The sequence below is a fragment of the Vitis vinifera genome, chromosome 14 (genome assembly GCF_030704535.1).
Source record: "Vitis vinifera cultivar Pinot Noir 40024 chromosome 14, ASM3070453v1".
NCBI lineage: Eukaryota > Viridiplantae > Streptophyta > Magnoliopsida > Vitales > Vitaceae > Vitis > Vitis vinifera.
The window spans coordinates 21187884-21212678 of NC_081818.1; the positions used below are offsets into that span (position 1 = coordinate 21187884).

At 29.0% G+C, this 24795-nt stretch overlaps 1 protein-coding gene and 1 pseudogene across 1 annotated transcript; one reads left to right on the top strand and one right to left on the bottom strand.

Annotated features, from left to right (window-relative positions):
- Positions 1 to 2822: 2822 nt before the first annotated feature.
- LOC132255118 (cytokinin hydroxylase-like) lies at positions 2823 to 5395 on the bottom strand. The gene is made up of 5 exons (XM_059742877.1): positions 5074 to 5395; positions 4751 to 4977; positions 4417 to 4658; positions 3761 to 4139; positions 2823 to 3441 (listed from the first exon to the last, which is right to left on the bottom strand). Exons 1-5 carry the CDS (start codon positions 5348 to 5350, stop codon positions 3019 to 3021), a joined length of 1548 nt encoding a protein of 515 aa, XP_059598860.1. The 5' UTR covers positions 5351 to 5395; the 3' UTR covers positions 2823 to 3018.
- An 11335-nt stretch (positions 5396 to 16730) lies between these two features.
- LOC100263476 (uncharacterized) lies at positions 16731 to 17263 on the top strand (annotated as a pseudogene).
- Positions 17264 to 24795: the final 7532 nt, after the last annotated feature.

A 24795-nucleotide genomic window follows, 5' to 3' on the forward strand; every position in this document is an offset into this window, starting at 1 on the left:
AAATATTAAGGAAAGAAAAATGACTTTTTTATATTTGGTTGTTTTATGAAAAATATCAAAGAAAATCAAATATAATTAAAACTAATTAAAAACTTATATATTTTTAAATTATTTAATATTTATATTGATGAGTTAAAATAAATAAAATGAGTTTGAAGTAACAAAAAAACTAATATATCAACTTTTAACTTATTTTTCTTATTTTTCTTCTATTTTTCCTTTATATTTTCTTTGCCTCATATTTTCCTTCAAATTTTCTAGGAACCAAACATATAAAAAAAGGATAATTATCTTTTGGACCTAGTTGGACCCAAAAATTAAGATTTGATCCATAAAAGTTGTATAATTGATGGAAATGATCTAAAATACGAAGAGATCAATATACCCTTCAAAACTATTTTCTACCATAATGTTTGAAAAACTTTTTTATCTTAACTTTTTTTTAATAAGTATTCTGAAAATTTATTATTTTTAGAAAACTAATTTTTTTTAAAAATATATTGTAAAATATATCATTTAAAAAAAAAATTTGACATATTTTTAGTTATTTTTTATATACACAATTTTAAAAATATATATTTTACAAGATGTTTGATTTTTAAATAATAATAATTTATTTTTATTTTTTTGGAAAATTGTGTATTTTTTTTTTCAAATCACTAAATTATATTAAATTTTATTGAGAATAAAATTTAAATTAATGTTTTTCTACTTTTTTTTTTATAGTCAATAAAGATTATTTTTGGAAAGATAAAAACTTCGTATCCTTCTTTTCAATTTTCCTATTTTCTCTAGGTCTTGGGTTTTAATAGTGAACTTATATGGATTAAAACTTAATTTTTGAACCCAACTAAGTTCAAAATATAATTACCCCTATAAAAAAAGGAAAAAAAAAAAAAAAAAAAAAGATGATTTCAATAGGATTATCGAATTAGGGTTTGACTATGTTGGACATTACAACTTCACACGCCTTTATACTAGCATTCAAAGAAGGACATCAAATTCATAAGTTGGAGGTCGACACAAATTAATGTTTTGAAAATGAGAAGAAATATGCTAAGACTAGTTATTATTATGATGGTACACTATTTAGGGTTGAAAAATAGATTGAGATAGGTGAACCTTTTTCAAACTTATGGTCCACGGTAGGTCGCAAGTACTTGACACCGACACTGATACGCCTAGTGCTCTCCACAGGTTTCAAACATTTTTTGCTAAATACATTTCCCAGTTGAAAATTTAAAAATAAAAATAAAAATAAAAAATCATGATTTATGTTAGTTAGTACGTCACACTGAGGACTGTAAGGTGATTAATCAGTCTAAAAGCATGTGATTGGCCATGCAAACTACCTTAACAAAATTAATGTCAATTGTATTTTATATATATACAGAATACAGTTTATTTTCCTAGGTTTCGATGGTATGTAGAACCCAAAAGAGTAAATTTGTCGGCAAGGGGCCTTCCCTGTTGTACTGTCATTTGACCCTACGCCCACCACCGCCGTCTTCAGTTTCTAGCTCTTCTTTTCAAATTCCAGGGCTCTTCCTTTCATAGCTATAGTTTCTTGATGTGTATGATCGCATTTGTCCTATGGTTGGCAAGTTTAGCATCATTCCACGTTGGTTAGATCACAATTGTCCTTTTGGTGGGTGAGTTTCTATTGATTTCCTTGAATATCTGGAAGAACCTTACACTCGTTTACATGATTTCAACTCTTGTTTTGTCAAGGTCGGCTGAAAGGTGGTTATAGTGGAATATGAGTAGGGATGTTAATGGGTTTGATTTTTTTTTTTAGCTTATCTGTCATAAGTCTTATCTGTCTTAAGACGGGTTTATGATAAAAATAAATATGTAAGGGGAAGGTTTGAAGATTTTTTAATTCGAATTTGAAAAGGGTTTGAATATTAGTTTGTCCCAACCCCTTTATATATATAATTAAATAAAAAAAAGTTATTTTAATTTTTATAAAATAAATTATAAATGAGAATAGATTTTTTTTTAAAAATGGGATATAAAAGTGAGCCATCCTAAACCCGACAGTGACACCTTGGCAATCTTTGAATACACGTCTTCGATAAATTAGGTCATGGAATAATCTCAATTTGTATTTTTCTTTTCTTTCTTTTCCTTATAATTAATTCAATAGTTTAAATTGTTGGGCAATGGATCGACAATACGTAGGCTCATACGCAGAAAACAGGTATATTGTTCATATATTTATGGGCGAAATGTAGTGTGGTTGGGGTAACAGAAAAAAAGAAAAGTATATAATAGTAGATGAAAAATGAGGAAAGATCATATGAAGATGTGATACTTTGAACCAGACCCAGATCTTATGATTGGAGAGTGATTTGGAGGCTACAGTAAAGAACGGTGGCGCAGGAATTTCTCGTACCAAGTGTATAGGCAGTAGTGACAGAGAAGAAAAATGAATAAATAATGGGATTGAAACAAAAAAATGAGGAAAATTGGTAAGTGGGAAGAGCAGGATCACAGACTGGGAAAACCAGAAGATGACGGAAGCATCACTTGTATTAAAAAATGAGGGAAAAAGACAGAAAGAAAAGAAAAAGGAAAGAGGGCTTGCCCAGTTGGCTATATATTTTTTCAAATTCAAAGTCATGGAAGGAAGGATCAGACCATCAAATATTAATTGTAAGTGTTGTGAGAATCAAAACTAAACAACAATAAACACTTTCTTAACCCCATCACTTCGTGTTGTCTGCTTTGATTAATTAATCTTTTCTTCTCCAGAGAGGTGAGGTTCTGAATTTCTTTAAACTAATCAATGGTAGCTCACGGATGATAACACATAAAGCTAAAGAAGAAAAAGTCAGTCTGGGGTTTTCTCATTGTATTATATCGTTGGTTTTTCTTTAATGCTTACAAGAGTCACCTCACCACAAGGAGCATAACAAAAGGAGTATTATTCTTGGCTCCATGAATGGCTTAACATAAAAAAAAAAAGGGAAAATCCAGACTGCAACCTAATGCAGTGTCCTGAATTGATCCTGATCATGGTTTCAAGGGCTTCAAACAGATTTGAACTCCATATTTGGGCTTTATGGTGAGGATGATGACGGGGGCATGCCGGTAATTCTGTGAGATTGTAAAGCTAAACCGGGAGACTAGCATGGCTAGAATGATCTTAGCTTCCATCATGGCAAAGGACTGGCCAACGCAATTCCGGGGGCCAGCAGCAAAGGGGATGAAATGGCGACCTGGGGCGAACATCTTTCCGGCAAACCGGTCTGGATTGAACTCATTTGCGTCTTTACCCCATAATTCCTCGCTGTGGTGGATTGCCAGTACTGGGATCCATATGGAGAGTCCCTTTGGGATGTGGAGGTCCCCTAGTTTGATGTCTTCGAAGGCCATCCGTGGTAGGACGGTGGCCGGTGGGTACAGCCGCATTGATTCATTGATTACCATGTTTAGCTGCACCAGGGAAATAAAAGGCCTCGTGTGAGCTCTTCTCTTGTTTTTTAAATGAAAATTTTCCAACAGGGGAGGGACATTTTTGTACAACAAAAATACTGTATCTAAAGGAGAAATCAGCCTCGGTTCATGCTTTTTTCAAAATTTAGGAACACCGATATGGCCAATACAGATAGTGAGTAGAACTTGTATGCATATATATATATGTTGCCAAGCACCCTGCCCTTTGGTAGGAGGCAAGAGAAATAAAAAATAGAAAAAACAGAAACAGAAACAGAAACGGAAACAGAGAGAAGCGGAAGCTTGATGAATTGCATACCAAGGTGAGCTTGGAAAGATGATCAACAGAGGGAGTTTCACCATTGCAGACCTCGGCCACCTGGGCGCGAACCTTGTCTTGCCAAGTGGGGTTGCTAGCAAGGAGCATGGAGGTCCAGGTGAGAAGGAGAGCAGTGGTTTCATGGCCGGCAAAGAAGAAGGTTTTGCATTCATCCATGATGAGTTGGAGGTTTAGGCTGAACCCACTCCCTCTCTTCTTCTGCATCTCATTCAGCAGCAAGCCCAGTAAATCATTTCCGTAAGAACTGCTCCTGCCAATCTCTACACAGTCCTTTCGGCTCTGTATGATCTCCATCAACAGTCTCTCCACCTCCGTCTTCAGCGCTTTAATCTCTCTGTTGTATTTACTAGGAAAATACCTGTAAAAAAAAATATTAGATTCTTTCAATTTCAGAATGAAATCATCATTCATTACTGAACAAGAGTTCCCCACACGGGAACCGTACAAATGAGGTAGTTGAAAGCCGAATCAGTGGTCAATTCAAAGGAAAGAAGACGACCCTGACAGCGATAGACAAGACTTCAAAATTAAGAACGACAATGAAGCTTAAAGGAAAAGAAGGAATCAATTAAAGGGAAAAACCAGAAGATAGAATCTAAAGAACATAGATTTGGCATGGGAAAAATGCGACTCACCGACTCCCAGGAAGGCAGAAGTGCTTGCTGGCTTGAGCACAAAGATTTTGCAACTCAGTGAGAAGATGGAATATTTGCTTTCCCTTCTCATAGCTGCTATCAAATTCTGTCTTGGAAATGATATCAGCGGTGAGACGAGTCATGTATTCGCCAATCTCGAACTCGGTCTGCCCAGATTCTACTGCATTTTGGAGTGATTGGAGCATCTGGGTAGTGCATTCCATCATGTACCCCGCATACCCCTGCCCATAATTTAAAGCCAACCATTTATAATATTATTTTTACAGAAGCAAATGAAACATCAAAAGCTTTCATCACATCAATCTCATCACACCTTCAGCTTGTCCCCCATAAACGCCGGAGCCACGATGTGGCGCTGGTGGTACCAGTCGTCCCCGTTCGCCATCAGCAGCCCACGCCCGATGAAATGCTTCGACCCCTGCTGCTGCAGCCATGACTTCCCAGAGATCATGTTGTACTTTGTCAGCAGCTCTTTGATCAATTCAGTCTCCGTCAAGCACATCCGTGGCTCTGGCCCATTCCAGTATATGAACCTCTTCCCTGCAAATCCCATCAGCCAACCCCCTTTAAGTAAACAAAAGTTTATAGGCTTTGAGCATCGGAGCTAGGAAAGGAGAAAGAGGAAGAGATTAGTACCGTATTGCTTGGACCAGGCCACGAAATGCGGCAAAAGGCGGCCCACGGTGTCATGGCTAATGGAGTCCATATCTGTGGAGGTTGATTTGGAGACGAGAGCTGCCATGTCCATGATGTTTCCAACTAGAAAGCGTGGTTTGGGGCCACGCACTCCTTGATTTTCCATTATTTTCTTGATTCTTCTAGGAGTTAGCCAGTAACAGGAGATGGTATTGTAGGCAGCCCTCAGCAACACAGTCCCCAAGACTATTAACAGAGTCAACAATAAAATGCCCATTCTCTCTTTCTCTCTCTCTCTCTCTCTCTCTCTCTCCCCCCTCTGAAATATGACTTGAACTCCCCTGGTGCCTCCAATTTATAGCCTCCCCATCCTTAAAAAAGTCCTCGAAAAGAAATGTGAAAATCAATATGAAATCTCCTTTTTCTTAAACTTGAAGCAAAAAAATTCATGTTTTTTCTCTCCCTTTTTCTTTTTTCCTTTTTATCATTATTATCATTACTTTTTCTTTCCTTCATTTTATGGAGGCAAAGCCAATTCCCCCCTCACTCTTTATTATTTCTTTTATGGAATATGTAAATTTATCTATTTTGTACATGGTGCAAACATGCAGAGATCCTTCCTCTTGAATCCATTTCTATAAACTATAATAATTTCCAATTTTACAGAGGAGTCAATCAAATCAAATATTTTGTTTTCACGAAAAGAGGTGGTGGCAATAAATACAGTGCCCCTTTTGAAGTCCACCAGAGACGCAGGGGAGGAACTTTTAACGCCTAAGATGGCATACCCGGCCTCTGGCCATACCTATTAACCGTTGACCTTGCCTTTAATTACTTGGGAAATTGCCTTGGCAATTAAATTATTATTTTAATCATTCAAAAATTTCGATCTTTTCTGAATTGTGTATTTGATCGTGACATCGCGAATAAGAGGGTGTTTATTTATTTTTAACTTTTTGCCTAAAATAATTTGTTTTTAAACTTTAAATTATTTGTTTTTCGAGTTTTTTTTTATAACTTATTATAAATTTTTGGTTAAATGAAAAAATTCAAAATATTAAACTTTTTTAAAATAGAAAAAAATAACATATTAACCTTTTTTTTATTTATTATTTTTCAATACTTAATAAAAATAAAATATTACAAAAACAAATTATGTAATACTTATTATTATTTAGTACTATTCAATTTTAAATTTTATTTAGAATTAAGTAGAAAAACAAATACTATTAAGTATTGGATTCAAAAAGGATAATATTTATATAAGATTTTCTCATCTTTTATTATAATTTTTTTTTAATGATGATGGGTGTTTATTTTATTATCAGATGCTTCGTGATTTGATAACAAGTATATATATATTTGGTGTTGAAAGATAAAAATGGAAAGCTAGCATGCTAGTCTATAGAAAGAATAATGGACCCAATACTGATTTATTTTATATAATAAGCCAATGGGCCATATTTTATGCATTGCCTTGGTCTCTATTGGAATTTTGGAAGGTTCTTTAATGGAAATCCAAACTGGGGCTCTCTATTTTCAATTGAAAAACCCACAATCATGCACTCCCTCACTTTCCATAAATGGGTTTTTAATTTAAATTTTTAATTTTTTAATTTTTTAATTTCCATAGAAATGTTATCATATTTGAGAATGAGAAGTTCATAAATTGCTCAAATTATTTTATAATATTTTATGAAGATAGAAAAATTGAAGAAAATGAAATGGAAACAGTGATGTAGCCAAAAGTGGTAACAACAGAGAATTGAATGCGCAGACAAGACAAGTTATATAGACTAATAAATTTAGCTAACACTTCTCATATTCAGTCATTTCTCCATTTTTCTCCACTTAGAATCAAGGAGGAAAATGTTGAGATATATCGGCGATATATCATGTATCGGGAGGGGTCAACACGATATTTTGTGGAGAAAAATCGAATGAGAGAAATTTATGCAAAAATTGCCAATATAATGGAAAAAAAATGGCCAAAAATGATGAAAATCGCCGATATTTCGGTCGGTCAACGCGCTATAGTACTCTCAATTTTTTTTTTTTTTTTTGTGTTGTTGAAGGGATTCGAACCCCAAACCACATCCGACCACCAGGGCATTTTAAAATTTTAGAGAGCAAATTAAATATAATTATTTTATAATTCAATACAAAAAATTTCTTTTAATTGATTACCAAAAATATAAAAATTATCATAATAATTTTCTTCATAGTGTTTTCAATATCATTAATGAATTAATTAAATATTAAAAAATTGTACATATGTCATAATTTATTTTATATTATTTAATACAATTGAATTAAATGGATCATAATTTTAATATTAATATATATTTTTAAGTTAGACATATTATAATCAAATATCATAATGTTATTATGAAATAATATTTGATATAATTTAATAATAAATGTACACTTATAAAATTCATATTTTTATCGATGCATACAATATTATTATCAAATATGATAAATCATATTATACATATATCAAATTCTTTAATAAAATAATTTAAAAATATTTAATATACTTCTAATTGCATTTTTATGAAGTTTTTCTTTTATTTTTATAAATTTTGATCATATTTAGGCTTATCGATATTTTTTTCCAAAATATTCACCGATATATCTCCGATGTATCCGTAAAATCGAAGTACCCATATATTCATGATTACCGATATTTTCATCCTTGCTTAAAATTGCCTTTTCCACACTTATCCATCATCTGTCCTAGGCACCACCTCACAATTTTGATTATCTTATTTTTGTGTTTCTTTTTTAATTAGCTATTAATGTTTGAATATCTTTTTTTTTTCTTTTTCTTTTTTAACATTTTATGGATCATGAAACTACCAAAAAAGGGGGCAATGAATCCCTCAAGCCATACTTAGATATATTTCCTAATTTTAATTTTTAAAAATATTTTTTTTATATAAAATATAAGAATTTTTATACAACAACTAGATATATATTTTGTGTACATAAAAATATTTTTAAAAATTTTCATTTTTTCACATTTTTATAATTTTAGAAAGAGTTTTAAATATAAATATTTTGAAAAATAAAATATTGAAGTGCAATATATTTTTTTATTTTAAATATTAAAAATAATATATATTCTATTTTTTTATTAATTTTATAAACTAATATAAATATAACATAATATATAAATATATTATTATCATATGAATAAGATATATAAAAATATCATATTTCATTGAAAATGATATCTTATGATATAAATATCTCATTCAATAAGATATGATATCTTATAATATACATATCCTATCTAATTCTAGCAATAAAATATAACCTTCATTTTTGTGGATATAAATTATTTCTTTGATTGAATGTGATGCAATAAATTCCAAAATTAATCACTTTTCAAAATAAAAGGAAGAGGAGGTGGAATTAGTGGAAATGGGTAATTGGATATTAACATTAAATGATAATAATAAGTAAATGTATCATCTAGCAAATAAGAAAATCCATATAGATATCAAATCTCCATTAAGAAATCCAAGCGTCTTTTGAATTTCTGATTTTATTGGCTTATTTATGATTTTATTGGCTTATTTTGTGTTTGAATTTGGATTTGATTTTTATTGAGTTCATTCTTTATAATAGGTGCCTAATAAGGATGCAACTTCTTTTTTTTTTTTTTCCATCTTTAAACCATTCATATTTGATTAACTATGAGCCCTTTGTATAGTTCATATTGACACTAATTTTGAATAAAAGGAAAGAAGTAAGAGGTTAAAAATAGAACATAAAAGAAAAACCTAGCTAAACCCCACCTAACAAAGACTTGATGAAACGGGATGGAATGAGCATGAGAAATTCTCATACCTATCTTGTCCTATTTAATTTTTTTAAAACAAATTAATTATATTACAAATAAAAATATGTATAATACAATAAATATATTTTAAAACATGTTAATAAAGAGAAAAATGAAAAAAAAAATATTAAATTAAATTTATTTAATTTATAATACTTGAACAACTTCAACACCTCAGTTTAAAAAACAAACTAAATTCAAACTCATCCTAAATCTATTTATTTTTATCTTTAAGTCTTCTTATTACGATGGGATGAATACAAAAAAAATTATCCTATCACCATTCCCTACTTGGATGAATTCTAAAGGATGAATATTGGTGTATATATTAAAAAAAAGAAAAAAGAAAAGAGAATTAATTTAAAAGAATACTTTATGAACATGATATATGAAATAGATCCAAGAATTTTAAAATACAACATTCTTTGTTTTTAGTGTAAAAAGATTGAATACAAATCTTTCATATGAGATTTCCTTTGTTTTTAAAAACGAAAAAGATGGATGACAAATCTTTTATATAAGATTTCCAATGTTGTAGCTGTTTAAGATTTTGCCATAAGATTTTATGTATCTCTCTTATTCACTCTCTCAATCTAACACTATAAAAAAAAATTGATAAAATAATGAAATCTGGAATTTGTTTGGAGGAGAATGAGAAATGAATAGATTTAACATTAATCAATGCACCACATGTGCACGAAATGATAAAATATTGTGCATGAATTTATAAAATTTTCTACAAGATTCCCCATGACCTAATTATTTTCTTAAGATCTTGTTGTTGGCATTATTATATTGATCTTCTACTTCTCCAAATTTATTTGACCACAAAATAATAATAAGTCAAGGGAGATCTAAGATTTGTTCAAGTAAAATATATAGCTTCTCACACAAATAGACAACAATGAATAGCTTGATCACTAAGGGATGTCTCAGTACTAATTTTAAAACCCCAAGCAATTTTCTTTAAAAGCGTTTATAATGGAAGCACGATTAGCAAATGTCACATATAAAATTTCTTAACTAAAATCACTCTCAAATTAATCCCAAGCTATTCTTGTTGTAAGTCGAACAACTTATTGAGATATGTTTTTTAGCTTTTGAGTAGCTTAGAATCAGCAAGACATCCCTTCAAAAAAAAATTTACCAATCAAATGATTATCAGGAATAAATTTTATCCAAGGATCACTTCGAATTATTGTCAAAAATCATTTCAAATGATTCTCTAAATTTTTAAAAATTTGTCAAACATTTCATTTTTATATATATAAAAAAGTACTTTCAGTATAAATAAGCACGTTTGGTCCCTTTTAAAATCATTTTGAAGTAGGCTCGTAATAAATAAGAATGATTTGGACCTAAATGTCCCCATTAACTTAAAAGAGGATGGGTAAATATATTATGAAAATGAATAAAAAAGTTAACTGAAATCTATGTCTTTGGTTAAGATATTCCAATAAAAAGAAAAAAATCTATTGAAAAATCCTTATGATAAATACGAAGAAAAATTAGATATATTTAGAATATCATGTAAAAATTCATGATGAAAAATCCTCACAAAAGAGTTTATTAGAAATTTGGGCATAGTTGAGTATATTGGGAAAACAAAATATAAGTGCATTTTTGTAATTTAACTAATAAACAATTGTTAGGTTTGAACTCATAAATTCCAAAATCTTGAACTTCTAATGTCTATGACTAAAATAAGAATGAAAAATAAAAATAAAATAAAATACTAATTTAACCCAAAACTTTTTCAAACAGGTAATAGAAAAGATACATGCTAAAACCCTAATAATATCAATTTTAAAAATTTTAACCAATTAAGGTGTGGTTTTAATTTTCTTTTTGTTTTCTATTCTTTTTTAAATGACAATAACTTCTGTATAAAATATAGTAACTCTTTAAAACTTCTCTTGAAAGAGACGGTTTTTAGTAACAGTTTAAAAAATTAAGGTATTAAAATGATTTTACTATTTCAAATTTTAAAAATTTTAAAAGTAATTTTTGAGAACATAAAGTATAAATTCATTTATTATATTTTATTTATAATTTATTATTATTTTTAATTTTTAAAAATATATAATACAAATATATCCAAACAATAACTGACCTGTATTTCTAGGTCAAACATTTAATTTAATAAGTTGTACTCCAACTAATTTGGATTAAAAAATTGTTTCTTATTGAGTTGAGTAGAAGCCATGATATAGTAGTATCAATGGGGCTAGTTGCTTCTTTTCCTAGGTAGTGGGATTCTTTGCCAACAAAAGCATTACTTAGTAAATTAAGAAATTAATATTTTGGAAGATTGGCTGGTTTGAAACTCAAAATATATTGAAAGGTTCTGAACATTGCCTATGACCATTGGAGTTGACTTTGATTTTGGTTTTGAAATTCATTAATCCACTAATTTATATGGCCACATGTGATATCACTGAGCTCTTACATGCCCTTTTTCTCTATTGCCTTTTATCTCTTAAATCATGCCTCCACCTTTTAATTGTTTCCACCCAAATCACCTTCAAGGCTAATGAGGATAGGGTTATGCTTATCTCTATTCCAATGCCTGCAATTTTCCTCCTTCCAATTCAATTAAACATTCCCCTTATCCCTAAAACTAACCTTTTCTCCTCTATTTTCCAAGTTCACACAAAAATAATGTATAAAATTCATATCACCATTATTATTAAGACATTAGAATTATCAGTTTTCTTGTATAATTATGTGACCACATGACATTACTTGTAGGCCATCTAAATATGATATATTTTCCATTAAACTTATGTATACAATATAATCTTTAAAAAGCGTGAAAACTCTTTAATCATAAGAAATGTAGACAAAAATACATTACGGAGATGCTTAATAGAAACAATTTCATTTTGAATTCTCTTCTTTTATAGTCAAACACTCAATATCAATAATTTGATCATCTTGTACTTTTATTATTACGAAACCAATATTCTAATAATTTGACCAACAAAAATTTGTTGATCACAAGTACTCATTAGTTGAACCATAATGTCAAAATGACATCCTAAATGTAGAATATACCTATGTATGTAAACTTAGATCAATCAACAAATAGGTAGAAAAGTAAAGGTACTTTTCTAATTTTCACTATATATATAGCTGATACTATGATGTGTTGATCTCATTACAATAAATACCAATTTTTGTCATAAAATTTTGCCACAAACTATATTTCATGGTAAAATGCTACTTTTGGCTGAAATTCACTTGTTGTCTTCGATAATATGGTGAGAATTATTTTTATGCAAGTTGTCTTTCTACCATACCGAAATGTACTTTTCATCGTACAATTCAAACTTAAATATAAATTTTTCTTTTTACCATGAATATATTTGTGATTAAAGTAACTTTTTGATGTAAAGCTATGGTTAAAAGTGAAAATTTGTCATTAATTCAAATATGACAATTATATGCTAGTTTACTTGTCATAAAACTCATATATTATTTGTGGAAGAAATATTCTACTAAAAATATTTTTGTAGCAAAAATAATAATATGAAAAATTTTACATTTGCTACAAATTCAAGGAAATATATATATATATATAGTAAATTTTACACCGATATAGCCATCTTCAGTGAAATTTCCTTTTGTTTTCATCTTGTGTGTTTTGTGATCTTTAACTCTTGCAGAAATCTTCAACCCAAGCTCTGATACCAGTTCTTATGTCAGCAAAAGCTTTGATGTCAACAATGTTAGTTCAAGAACATAAAGATAAAACAATCACACATACGGTACACGAGGTTTTAACGTGGTTCGACCAACCATGTCTATGTCTACGGATGAGAGAGAATGATTCCACTATACAATAGAGAATATTACAAAGGACAGAACCAAATACAACTATTGGGTTCCTGAAACAGCTAAAGGGGCAACAGGTCAGGTTTTACTCCAATTACTTGAAATGCGTTTGGATAACATCCTTTTTCGATTGGGTATGGCTTTGACTATTCCTGGAGCCCGCCAATTAGTTAATCATAGACATATTTTAGTTAATGGTCATATAGTGATATACCAAGTTATCGCTGCAAACCCCGAGATATTATTACGATGGGGAATAAACAAAAATCCAGAGCTCTGATTCAACATGTTTTTTATTCATCCTCCCATGAGGAATTGCCAAAACATTTGACTCTTCACCCATTCCAATTTAAAGGATTAGTCAATCAAATAATAGATAGTAACTGGGTCGGTTTGAAAATAAATGAATTGCTAGTCGTAGAATATTATTCCCGTCAAACTTAAACCTAACATGTTGTTATGCCAACGAAAGCTTTGATGTCAACAATGTTACTTCAAGAACACAAAGATAAAACAATCACATACGGTACACGAGGTTTTAACGTGATTCGGTCAACCATGCCTACGTCCACGGATGAGAGATAATGATTCTACTATACAATAGAGAATATTACAGAGGACAGAACCATATACAACTATTGGGTTCCCGAAACATCCCATGTTTCCCCACTCCTTGTATCCATACCTTACTACGAGCCCTCTCGCTCCACCAGGTACCTCCCGTTCTTTCTCACATCTCTATCCACCTCGTATAGTCTCTACAGGTCTATCTCCATCTCATGACTTTTTCCCCTCATGACCTAGAATATTTATAGAGATATTTCCAACAACCTTCCTTATTCTATAAGGAAGTCTAATATTACAATAATATTCTATATAATATTCTTTACAAAAAAAGAATCTATACTAATTAGGAATTTGAGACACTTCCTAACAATCACTATCAATGAAGTTCATTTCAACTTCCTTTCATTTTATTGATGCTTGGTAAAGGTCGACCAAATGTTTAGGCGTACGATAGGTACGCGACCAATGCTCCTTCATACCACATCTATAACACTTATTCTCATGGTTCTTAGGAGATTTATCTTGTAAACACTTCCCATTTTCTTGTTTTACCTGAGTATTATTCCACTTCTGGTGGTGCAATGAGACTTTCCTTTTTTGAGAATTTGGTGAATTATTACTATAAGAACTATGGTATCGGGGATTTCTTCCACGATCACGTCATCGTCACCGTTCATGAGTTTGGGACAATATTGCATTCACTTCAGGGAATGATTCAAATCTAGTTGGACGACACTAGTGATTTCTCATCAAAAGCTCATTTTTGTTAAACCTTCATGGAGATGATGACGAAGGAAAATCAGTGTTTTTGCACGATCCTACAGGGATGCTTGATTTCCTTCTTTGATCATAGTTCCAAGACTCATTGACAATTTTGTTTTGAATAACTTCTGGTTATACAAGAGAATTAGAAATTGTATGCATAACTTCTGACTATGAAACAATTGTTAATAAAAATTGTTTTCCATAATTCTTGTTGTGAAAAATAAATGAGTACGAAATGAAAATTAAATCCAATATTTTTCATAACTTTGGGTTATGATTATTTTGTCAAAACAAGAAAATATTCAAATTTGTACATAGCTTCATGCTAAGAACTATTTATGTATAACTTCTAGTTACACAATATAATTAAAAATAAATTAAAGAAATTAAAAGTTAATATATTTCATAGCTTCAGACCATGATTATTTTGTCAGAACAAGAAAATATTTAAATTTGTACATAGCTTCAAGTTATGAATTGTTTTTTTATATAAATTTGTATATAGCTTCAGGCTATGAACTATTCATTGGGTAGATTTGTGCATAGCTTCGGGTTATGAACTTTCATTATGTAGATTTGTACATAACTTTATACTATGAACATTTATTTATTTATTTATTTTATAGCTTCTGGCTATAATATTGTTTGGTATAACTTCTAGTTATACCGTATAATTAAAAATAAATAATTAAGGATCATATACATAACTTCTGGTCATGTATTTGTAATTTTATAATTTTCCATATAACTTTTGGTTATAGGGATTGCACATATTTTTCATAACTTCTGGTTATGAATTTACCCTATAATTTATAATTTATGATTATAGGGATTATACATATTTTTCATAACTTCTAATTATGAATGTACTCTATAATTTATAATTTACCTTATAACTTCTGGTTATAGGGATTATACATATTTATGTATTCAAATAAAATATATGAAAACAGAGATCAAAAGGTAATAAAATAGAAAATCATGATATAAGTTTATCAGATACCTTTTTATGAGAAAGAAGAGAAAAAGTCTTTCTATTTCTCTGAAGGGAAAAACATCTTTCTATTTCTCTAAAGAGAAGAACGTCCTTCTTATTTCTTTTGTAGATACTATTTGTGTTGATAACGTGTTGTAAAATTATAAAGTGGAAGGAAAAGAAAGTAAGAAAGATAAATTTGAATGTAGGAAGAGAATAGAATGCACGAGAAAACTCTCTTGAAATTCATTAGGGGTCTCTAACACAAAATTCAATTTTTGCACATAATATTGTCTTTTGGACACAACATAACAAAAGGTATAAAGAAATATTTTTGTTAGAGTTATTTATTTAGTTACTATTTAGATTTGTTTAGTTACTATTTCTTTTTTTTCTTTTTTTTATTAAATTACTATATTACAATTATTATTTTTCTTTTTTAGGTTTTGTTAGGTCTATTTTAAATCCTTACGGTGTTATACATATTTTAAAGAGAATTTGTAATAAGAAATCCTATATTTTCATTTTTCACTTTTTTTTTAAATCTTTTTTGAATTTCAATATGGTATCAAAGTTTGGTTGGGGATGTTAGAGTTATTTATTTAGTTAGTATTTCTTTTTCTTATTTAGTTACCATATTAGAATCATTGTGTTTAGAATTGGGATAATTGTGTTTCAGACCCAATTGGACCCAAAAATTAAGTTTTAATTTGTATAAGTTCACCATTTAAGTCTAAGACTTAGAGAAAATGTGAAAATTGAAAAGAATAATATGAATTTGTTATCTTTTTAGAATGACCTTTGCTCACTATGAAAAAAAAAAGCATTAATTTAAAATTTATTCCTTTTATAAACCTCAATAAAATTTAATATAATTTAGTGATTTGGAAAAAAATACACTCTTTTTCAAAAAAATAAAAATAAATTATTATTATTATTATTTAAAAACCAAACCTCTTGGAAAATATATATTTTTAAAATTATGTATATAAAAATTAACTAAAAATATATCAAATTTAATTTTTTTAAATGATATATTTTTAGAATATATTTTTTTTTTTAAATAATAACTTTTCAGAATGATTATTAAAAAAATTAAGATAAAAAAGTTTGTAAAATATTATGATAGAAAATAGTTTTGAATGGTATTCATATTTTATATCATCTCCATCAATTATGCAACTTATATAGACCAAAACTTAATTTTTGGACCCAACTAGGTCCAAAACATAATTTTCTCTTTAGAATATTCAATCTTTTTTCATCTCCCTAGCCTCGGAAAGTGATCAAGAATGAAGCATCTTATTTCGAATATCAAGCCTAGTAGGTAGTGAATGCTAGAATTCTATTGGATTTTCATGCTTTCTTTCATCTTTTGGTACAAACGCGCGTATCCAATCCGCGCAGTCCCACTACGGTGTTTCTTGCATCCTCCTCCCTTTCATTGCCTCCATTGCTTTCTCATCCAGTTCTTGTAAGGAAGGTTGGTACTATCGTTGCCTTGGTGTTGAGCCTTCGTCTCTTTTCTTTTTGCTTTCTATTCCTGTTTTTTTTCTTTCGCTTTCTTGCGCTTTTTTTATTTTATAATTATTATTATTCCATTCCATTCGTTAAGAATTGCTGTCTCTTTCGTAATCTTTTGTGACAAGGATTGGAACAACAATGTTACTCTATAAGCAAAAGAAGAATCAAAGCGTTGGAAAAGACAATCGCTTTTTGATCAGTATCAATGTTCTTGGTAGCGTTGGTCTGATTCGGTTCATCGTCAACAAGGACGAGCTCGCCGCCACCGTCATCGACACCACCCTCAAATCTTACGCATGTGAGGGTCGCCTCCCCATTCTAGACTCCAATCTCAACAACTTCCTCTATTGCTCCAATGCCGAATCAGATGCTCTGAATCTGTGGGAGACTATTGGCAGTAATGGTAGTCGGAATGTCATACTGTGTAAAAAGCCACAACTGCAGAAAGACTATAGAAGTGGGTGTTGAAAGGAGAGCAGGAATGCCCCGGAAGGGAAGTGGGAGTTGGAAGGTTTGGACCAATAAGTCGCTTAATCTTAAGATTTCTTCCCATTAATTTGTATCTAATCGACCAGATGATAATTGTTATTGTTTAGATCTTAATTTGGAGCTCAGTTTCATCTTATTAGGGTAATTTGCATGCCCCTCCTATGAGTTGTTGCGTCTCTCTGTAATTTTAAGGGTTGGTATTAGAGTTTGGTCTGACAGGAGGTCGGGTAATCGAGCCACCTCTCCACATCTTTAATGGGACTTTTAATTTATCATTTCATGGAAAAGAGTTTAATCTCATACACTACTTTCGTATATGTTTGATTGTAGAATATTGTAATGGGTGATCAAATTGTTCTTTTCTTTCTTTTATTGGATGTGAATTCAAATTTTGTCTATCTCTATTTATTGGATATGAATCTAAATTTTGTTTGTCCTTATTTGTTGGATATAAGTCCAAATTCTGTTTGTTGGATATGAATATGAAATTTTGTCTGGCTCTATTTATTAGATATGAATCCAAATTTTGTTTCTCTTCTTTTATTTATTTTTCTTTTGTGGTTTGTGTTTTCCTCTGTCTTCCTTGATTTCTCATTCCTTGATAGTTTTGTGTCTACTTCTTCTTCTTCTTCTTTTAATTTTTTTCTCTTTCTTTGATAGTTTTAAGTCTTTTATTACTTCTTCTTTGAGCATATACATTTTTTATTCCTGCTAAGTCTCATAATGTTTCTAAGTCTGCATTTATTCACATTGATCCTTTCTTAGATGATACAGATTGTTTTCATGCAGATATTGGTACTTTAGTTTTTATTATCATGCTCCTTCCTGATCTCCTCCTATTTCTACTCCTAGAAGTCGTTCTTGATCCTCTTTGGTAGCAGGCTATGACGAAGGAACTTTTTGTTTTACATAAGACTAGCTAATACTTTGTATTTAGTACTTCAATTAAGCGGTACAAAGCTCAATTGGTTGCCAAGAGATTTTTTCAATAGTATGATTGATTGCAAAGTTTTTACCAAATCAAACCCGCTTTTGCATTTTTGATTTTCAATTGGCAAACTCTTGATGTTTTTTGCAATCAAATCGTGAGTTTGTAGGGGATGTTAGAGTTATTTATTTAGCAGTTTTTATAGTTATTATTTAAATTTATTTAATAACTATTTTTCTTTCTTATTTAGTTAGTATATTAGAATTATTATATTTCGAATTAGTCTCTTTCTTTTATAGGTTTTATTAAGTCTATTTTTAAATCCTAATGGTGTTGTACCTATTTTAATGAGAATTCGTAATAAGAAATCCTTTTTTTTTTAATCTTTTTTGGATTTCAACAATTTTCACCTGAGAACCTAAGTTTTACGGCAAAAGATCACCTTTTATTTTAATATATGTGCTAAATTTTCTACACCTTTTTGCCATGAAAATCTCACTTCATCTTGATTCTTAAAAATATTAATTCAACTTCCAAGTTAAAATGGGAGACTTTTAGGAATCTAGGATGTAGTGGAAGTTCTTAATTTAGTTTAACTATAAATTAGAATTAGTCTGAACATGATTAGTTTGATACAAATAGAGACGCCAATGGGATTAGTTCAGAACAGGTCACTCCATCCCGATCCCATCTCATTTATTCAAAATAATTTTCATCTCCAACCTAATAAAAAAATTAAACATAATGATATAGATTTGCAAATTTCTCATACCAGGTCACCCTATTATGTTTAACTTTTTAATTTTTTTTTTTAAAAATAGTTTAAAAATTAATTTATAAATCTTTTAAAACTTATTGAAAATTTATTTTTTATTAACTTATAGATATTAAAAATGGGAAGATAAAAAAATTAAATTAAATTATTTTTAAATTTAATTTTATATGCAATCAAGGTGGGATAAGGCAATATTTGAACTATTCCTAGTTTTTATTAAAAAAAAAAATCTCAAACTTGCACTTAACCCATTTATTTTAATTTCAAACTCATTCCATTAAAAGCGAAGTAGATATAGAAAAACTCATCTCATTGTCATTCCTAGATACAAATATAAATTTGTTATTATATTGATTAATGAGTTGAATAAAATAATTTTACTATTGATACCCAAAGAGCCAAAAGATAAGAGGTGTAAGGCTAGAAGATCAAGGTTAGAATAATACGAATTAGAAAGTTGCAATTTTGTATATAATATCTTGGTTATAAATAACTCAATTCAAGCACAACTTTTAAAATTTAGTTCATTCATATGTGGGTCTTGTTAACTTATGAGATCTAGTGCATAATGATTGCAACAAAATGAATAACCTAGAAAAATTCGAGGAACTAGTAAAAAAATATAAAGATTTATTGAGATTTTGGAAAATATATATGTATATTAGAAAACACTCTATGCAACATCCTAATAATAAAAGAATCCATATTTGAGAAAATCTTAAGGACAAAAACAACAAATGAGGCATGGGACAATCTATTAAAAAATTGTATAAAGATGATGATCATGTCTTCTCACATCAATGACTTTAAATCAATTTGGGATGATGCACACCATTGTGAACTAGATGCAAGCATGTTAATGGTGAGAATTTTGATAATTAAAGAATAATTGAGAAAGTTATATGCTATTAATAAAAATTTCAAATATGTTATTTTAACCATTAAAAAGGAAAAAGATGTGTTCACCTTAATTCACATTTGAAAGTTTTATGAGTTCATTATATTTTCATGAATAAGTAATGAATCATAAAATCAATTCTATTCATTCAAAGCAAGTTTTATAGAGTAAAACATTTATATGAGATTGTGGTGGCCAACAACGTAATAAAGCTCATGGTTATAGTCAATGTAACAATTCAAACAAAATTATCATAATGGGCATAACAATTCAAACAGTAGAAATGAAAATAGTTACGGAACTCTACATTTCAAATAAAATTACATATTAAATGGAACACTACAACTATGAATGCCAAACAAAATTATCAAACAAAATTACAAAATCAACAAATAGAACAGGCAAACACCATTAAGACAAATCCTTGGAATACAACTACATTGACCTCAAAGCACATAAATATTTTGTACCTTGATACAAATTGCAACAACTATAAGTACAAAAAGAAAGAATTATTTTTACAATTAAATGAATCAATCAAATGAGAAGTTAATTTTGAAAGCAAGTCTAAAGTTTTGATCATTAGTAAAGGTAATATTCAAATTTATTCTAATTATCGTATTGATATCAATAAGGTAGATATATATATATATATATATATATATATATATATATATATATATATATATATATATATATATATTTTATCCTAGATTTTTTTTTTGAATTTATTAAGAATAGGACAATTAACATAAAGTTACCTATTATTAATATTTATAATAGTATTTTCATTTTTAATAATAAAATAAAAAGATAATTGCAAAGGTATAAATGACAAAGACTAAGATATTTCCTATATTTCTTCGATTAGAAGCTTTGTTGAGTTAATGACAACTAAGAATCAATTTTGGCATCTTAATTTGTTTTGGCCATCTCAATTTTTATGAGTTAAGTTATTAGTGTAGAAGAATTTGGTAGCATGATTATCAATAATTGATATTCTACATCATATCTTCTTTGTAAATATTATAAGAATTTATTTCCAATTGGAAAATCCAAAAGAGCTAGATAATCTTTAGAGTTAATGTATATGTGAGCCTAGTAAAGTAAAATCACTTGATCACAATAAATATATTTCAACTTTTATAAATAGTTTTCTAATAAAGCTTGAATTTTTTTTTATTAAAAGAAAATTTTGATTATTTTAACAAGTTTATTGTTGTAAAAGTTAGGGTATTTGACAATAATTGACAACTAGTTATACACCAAAAAGAAAGGTATAGTTGAAAGAAAGAACAAGATAATTGTAAAGATAGCTAATAAGAAGTACTCACTTCCAAAAAAAATTTGGGCAAAAGCTATTAGTTGTGTAGTGTTATTGTTGAACAAGTGCCCTGCCATAGGAGTTTTGCAAGAAATACCAAAGAAAGGCTAGAGTGAACACAAGTTAAACTTTTCTTTCATGCAAGTTTTTAGTTTTTTTTTTTCATATGCCCATGCAACAAAAGAGCATAGAAATAAGTCTGATGACAAAAGTAGGAAGTTCATTTTTGTTAATTATAATGATGTCACCAAAGGTTACAAATTTGTATAATCCAAAACTAGGGAATTTGAGATGTTTGATTTCTATATAATGAAAGTTGAACATGGACCAAAAAAAGAAAGTATGAAAAATAGGTTTTTGATTGAAGAAGATTTTGTAAATGACATCAAAATGACTTTACACAAATATGCATATATCAAGTACACATTCTCCTACTAAAAGTTCCCCTTTGCAAGATAACGCAAGAGCTTGAATCATGGGCAAATGCGCCTCAAATGTTCTTGTATTATGTATGTACATTTACAAAATTATGAAGTTATAAAAGATAATAAAATTATTAATAAGGATTTAGTTCATTTTTGTTTCTTATAGATTGTAACTTAATTTCATATAAAGAAGTATTAAGTAATGAGAAATGGATTCAACCAACAAAATAAAAAATAATAATTGATATAGAAAAATTATCCATGGGAGCTAACCACTCTACCAATTGGAAAAAAAATCTATTAGTGTTAATTGGCTTTATAAGACAAGGAATAATCCTGATAATAATTTTGATTGGTGTGAGAAAAAATTTATAACAAAATGTTACAACTAGAAACTAGTTATTAATTATATTGAAGTTTGCATCAATTGTCATGATAATTACTCTTGTAACTCAAAAAAAAAAAATGAAAAATATACCAAATCGATGCTAAGTCTACTTTCTCGAATTGAGTACTTGAAGAAGAAGTTTTTAATTGAATCACTATCACATATTTAAGAAAGGGCAAGAAAAGTAAGTTTACACAGTTGAAGGCATTGTCTAAATTAAAGCAAATACCTCATGCTATGTATACAGGATTGACACTTGTTTGCAATAGTGTACTTTTGAGTTAACACTTTACATCAAGCCAAGTTCTAATGGTAATATAGTTATCATATGTGTCTACCTAAAGATCTCATTTTTATAGGAAACTACTAGTAGATGTCTTACAAAAAAGTAAGTCACACACATTAAAGCAATTCAGTTTAGGATCATCAACAACAATTCACACTCTTGTTGCAAAGATATTAGAAATGGAGAAAGAGAGCGGTAAAGAATTAGTAAATCTAATATATTTTAGGGGCATAATAGGATGTCTTTATTATTTGACTTCTATTAGCTAGATTAGAAATTATTAGCTAGTCGATTTACGAAGCAAAGCAAGTTTTGAGATATTTGAATGATACTAGTGATTATAGTATTTTCTATGATTTTTCAAACATTTTAATTTAGTGGTTAAAAAGATAGTAAATATATACATTTTGTAAAGACTAAAAAGAATATCATCCCATATGTTTTTTATATTGGAAAATTAAAATTCTCATGGGTTTTAAAGAATCAACAAGTTCTAACATTTAATTATCAACTATAGAAAATAGATATATGACAGTAATTTTCACAATGTATCAAATTATTTCAATGCACTATCGAGTAGTTTTGGATGCACAGGATGCTTACTAAATTAAAGCTTGAATAGAAAGTGTGGTTGACTTTAAAGCTCCACTTAAAATATAGAAAGTGTGGTTGAATTTAAAACTCCACTTAAAATAAGTTATTAAAAGTATTAGTTGGCCTTAAAGTAAAATTCAAAGACTTTTAGGGATTTGAGAAGTATTTGAAAGTTATGTTATTTAGAAGTTCTAAATTAATTATAAATTAGAGATATAATCCAAGTATAATTAGTTTATTATGATTACAAATTTATTACAATGTTGATTAATGAATGGAATGAAATATATATATCTTAGTAAAATTATTGTCAATATCCAAATGTGTGGTTCCAACCACCGTTATTTTGGAAAAGAAGAATAATTTGAAAAATCTAACGTCATGAAAGGTTTATCATCACAAAAAGTGACATATGAATGATAAAAAAAAATACTAAATTAAAAATATGGATAAATTAAAAATCCAAATGTATATGCTTTGACTAGTTCCTCAACCTTTAAAGCTAGTTGATGGGCCACTTATCACATCTGATGCATTGATATTTCATCTTAGATTATTAGATTTGTTCAAGTCATTGCGAATAGAATTGGTAGAATTCTGCAACTTGTTAGGAGTAAGGGCTTTCTTATACACTTCTCTCCTCCTATCCTTTAAAGGGGAGTGGAACAAGCTCTGGATCTAATTGGAGGGTAGAAATTTCTCCCGCAACCTCGATCACATCTTGTCCCACATAGTTCCCTTTGCCTTTCTGCTCACACCTTGCTTAGACTTAATCCCACCAAATTAAGGCATGACCTATGCTCAGGAATTTCACCTTCGCACACCTCAAATAGTTATTTACAACAATTTTATTAAAAAATAACCTTGAATAATAGAAAGTATTAGGAAGGAAGAGAAAAATATAAATCTTCTTCTTTTGATTTTTCATTTAAAAAAATTATTTTTCTTCTTTATACAAAGATGAATAGAATTGAAAATGGAGTGAGAAAAATTTGTATTGAGCTTAATGACACAAACTTAGGTTTTTCCCTAAGTTTATGTGCAACACTTAGATGGAAGGGTCATTTGGAACAAGGTACGACACTAAGCTCATCTTTTATTCTCCTTCATTTTTCTCTTTTTTGCTCATTATTTCTATAGAGAGATAAAATATGACATACTATTCTCATTGATGATTATGGATATTTATATACAAATACATTTGAGTTCTACCATAATTCAAATTATATTTCCTTCTATAATTCAAACTAATAGTAAACTCCTACTTTAATTCAAATTCTAAATTCTATTCTAATTCAAATTAATATATAATAAATAGATAAATATCAATATATAAATTAAGGATAACATTAATTTTCTCTAATACTTTCCTCACATATTTTATAATTTAAACAAATCCATAAGAAAACGTAAAAAGATGTAGGAATAAAATTATAAATAGGAACCTTACCTTATGGAAAGCCAAAATTTTCACCACTTCAAATTTGCAAAGATGGAACCCAAAAAAGAAAAGAAAAAAAGAAAAAGAAAAAAACAAGGAGAATAACAACTTTTCTGGTTCTTTATAGTGGAAAAGCGATCGATCAGAATAACAGCACTGTACACTTTTCCTCTGCCTTTGAATATGTAACCAGTCCATCGAATTCCATTTTCTTTGTTCAAAGTCATCTTCCGTATCCACACTTCCTTCCTCTCACTCCCTCTAACCGCACGCTACCCCGCACCAGGCCCTCGGTATATTCAACCTCATGTAAAGGTAGAGAGGTCGGTACACTTTTCTGCCAATGACCATTTTCTATCCGCTATGTTATAGCAGCAAGCATGTGGGACCTATTTGGTATTGTAAAAAATGCTTTTTTTTTTTTAAATAAATTTTATTTTAAAATTCGATAGAAAACATGAGAAATATTTAGTTTTTAGTCATTTTAATCATTAAAATTCTTATATATATTTTTTGTATATAAAATAATATTTTTGCTATTAGAAACTTTGTAAATAATTAAGAATATAGTTTAAAATTCTATTTTTTCCATTTTTATACACTAATATGGAATAAAAAATTTTAAAATAGAAACTCATATTTATAAAATATAAAT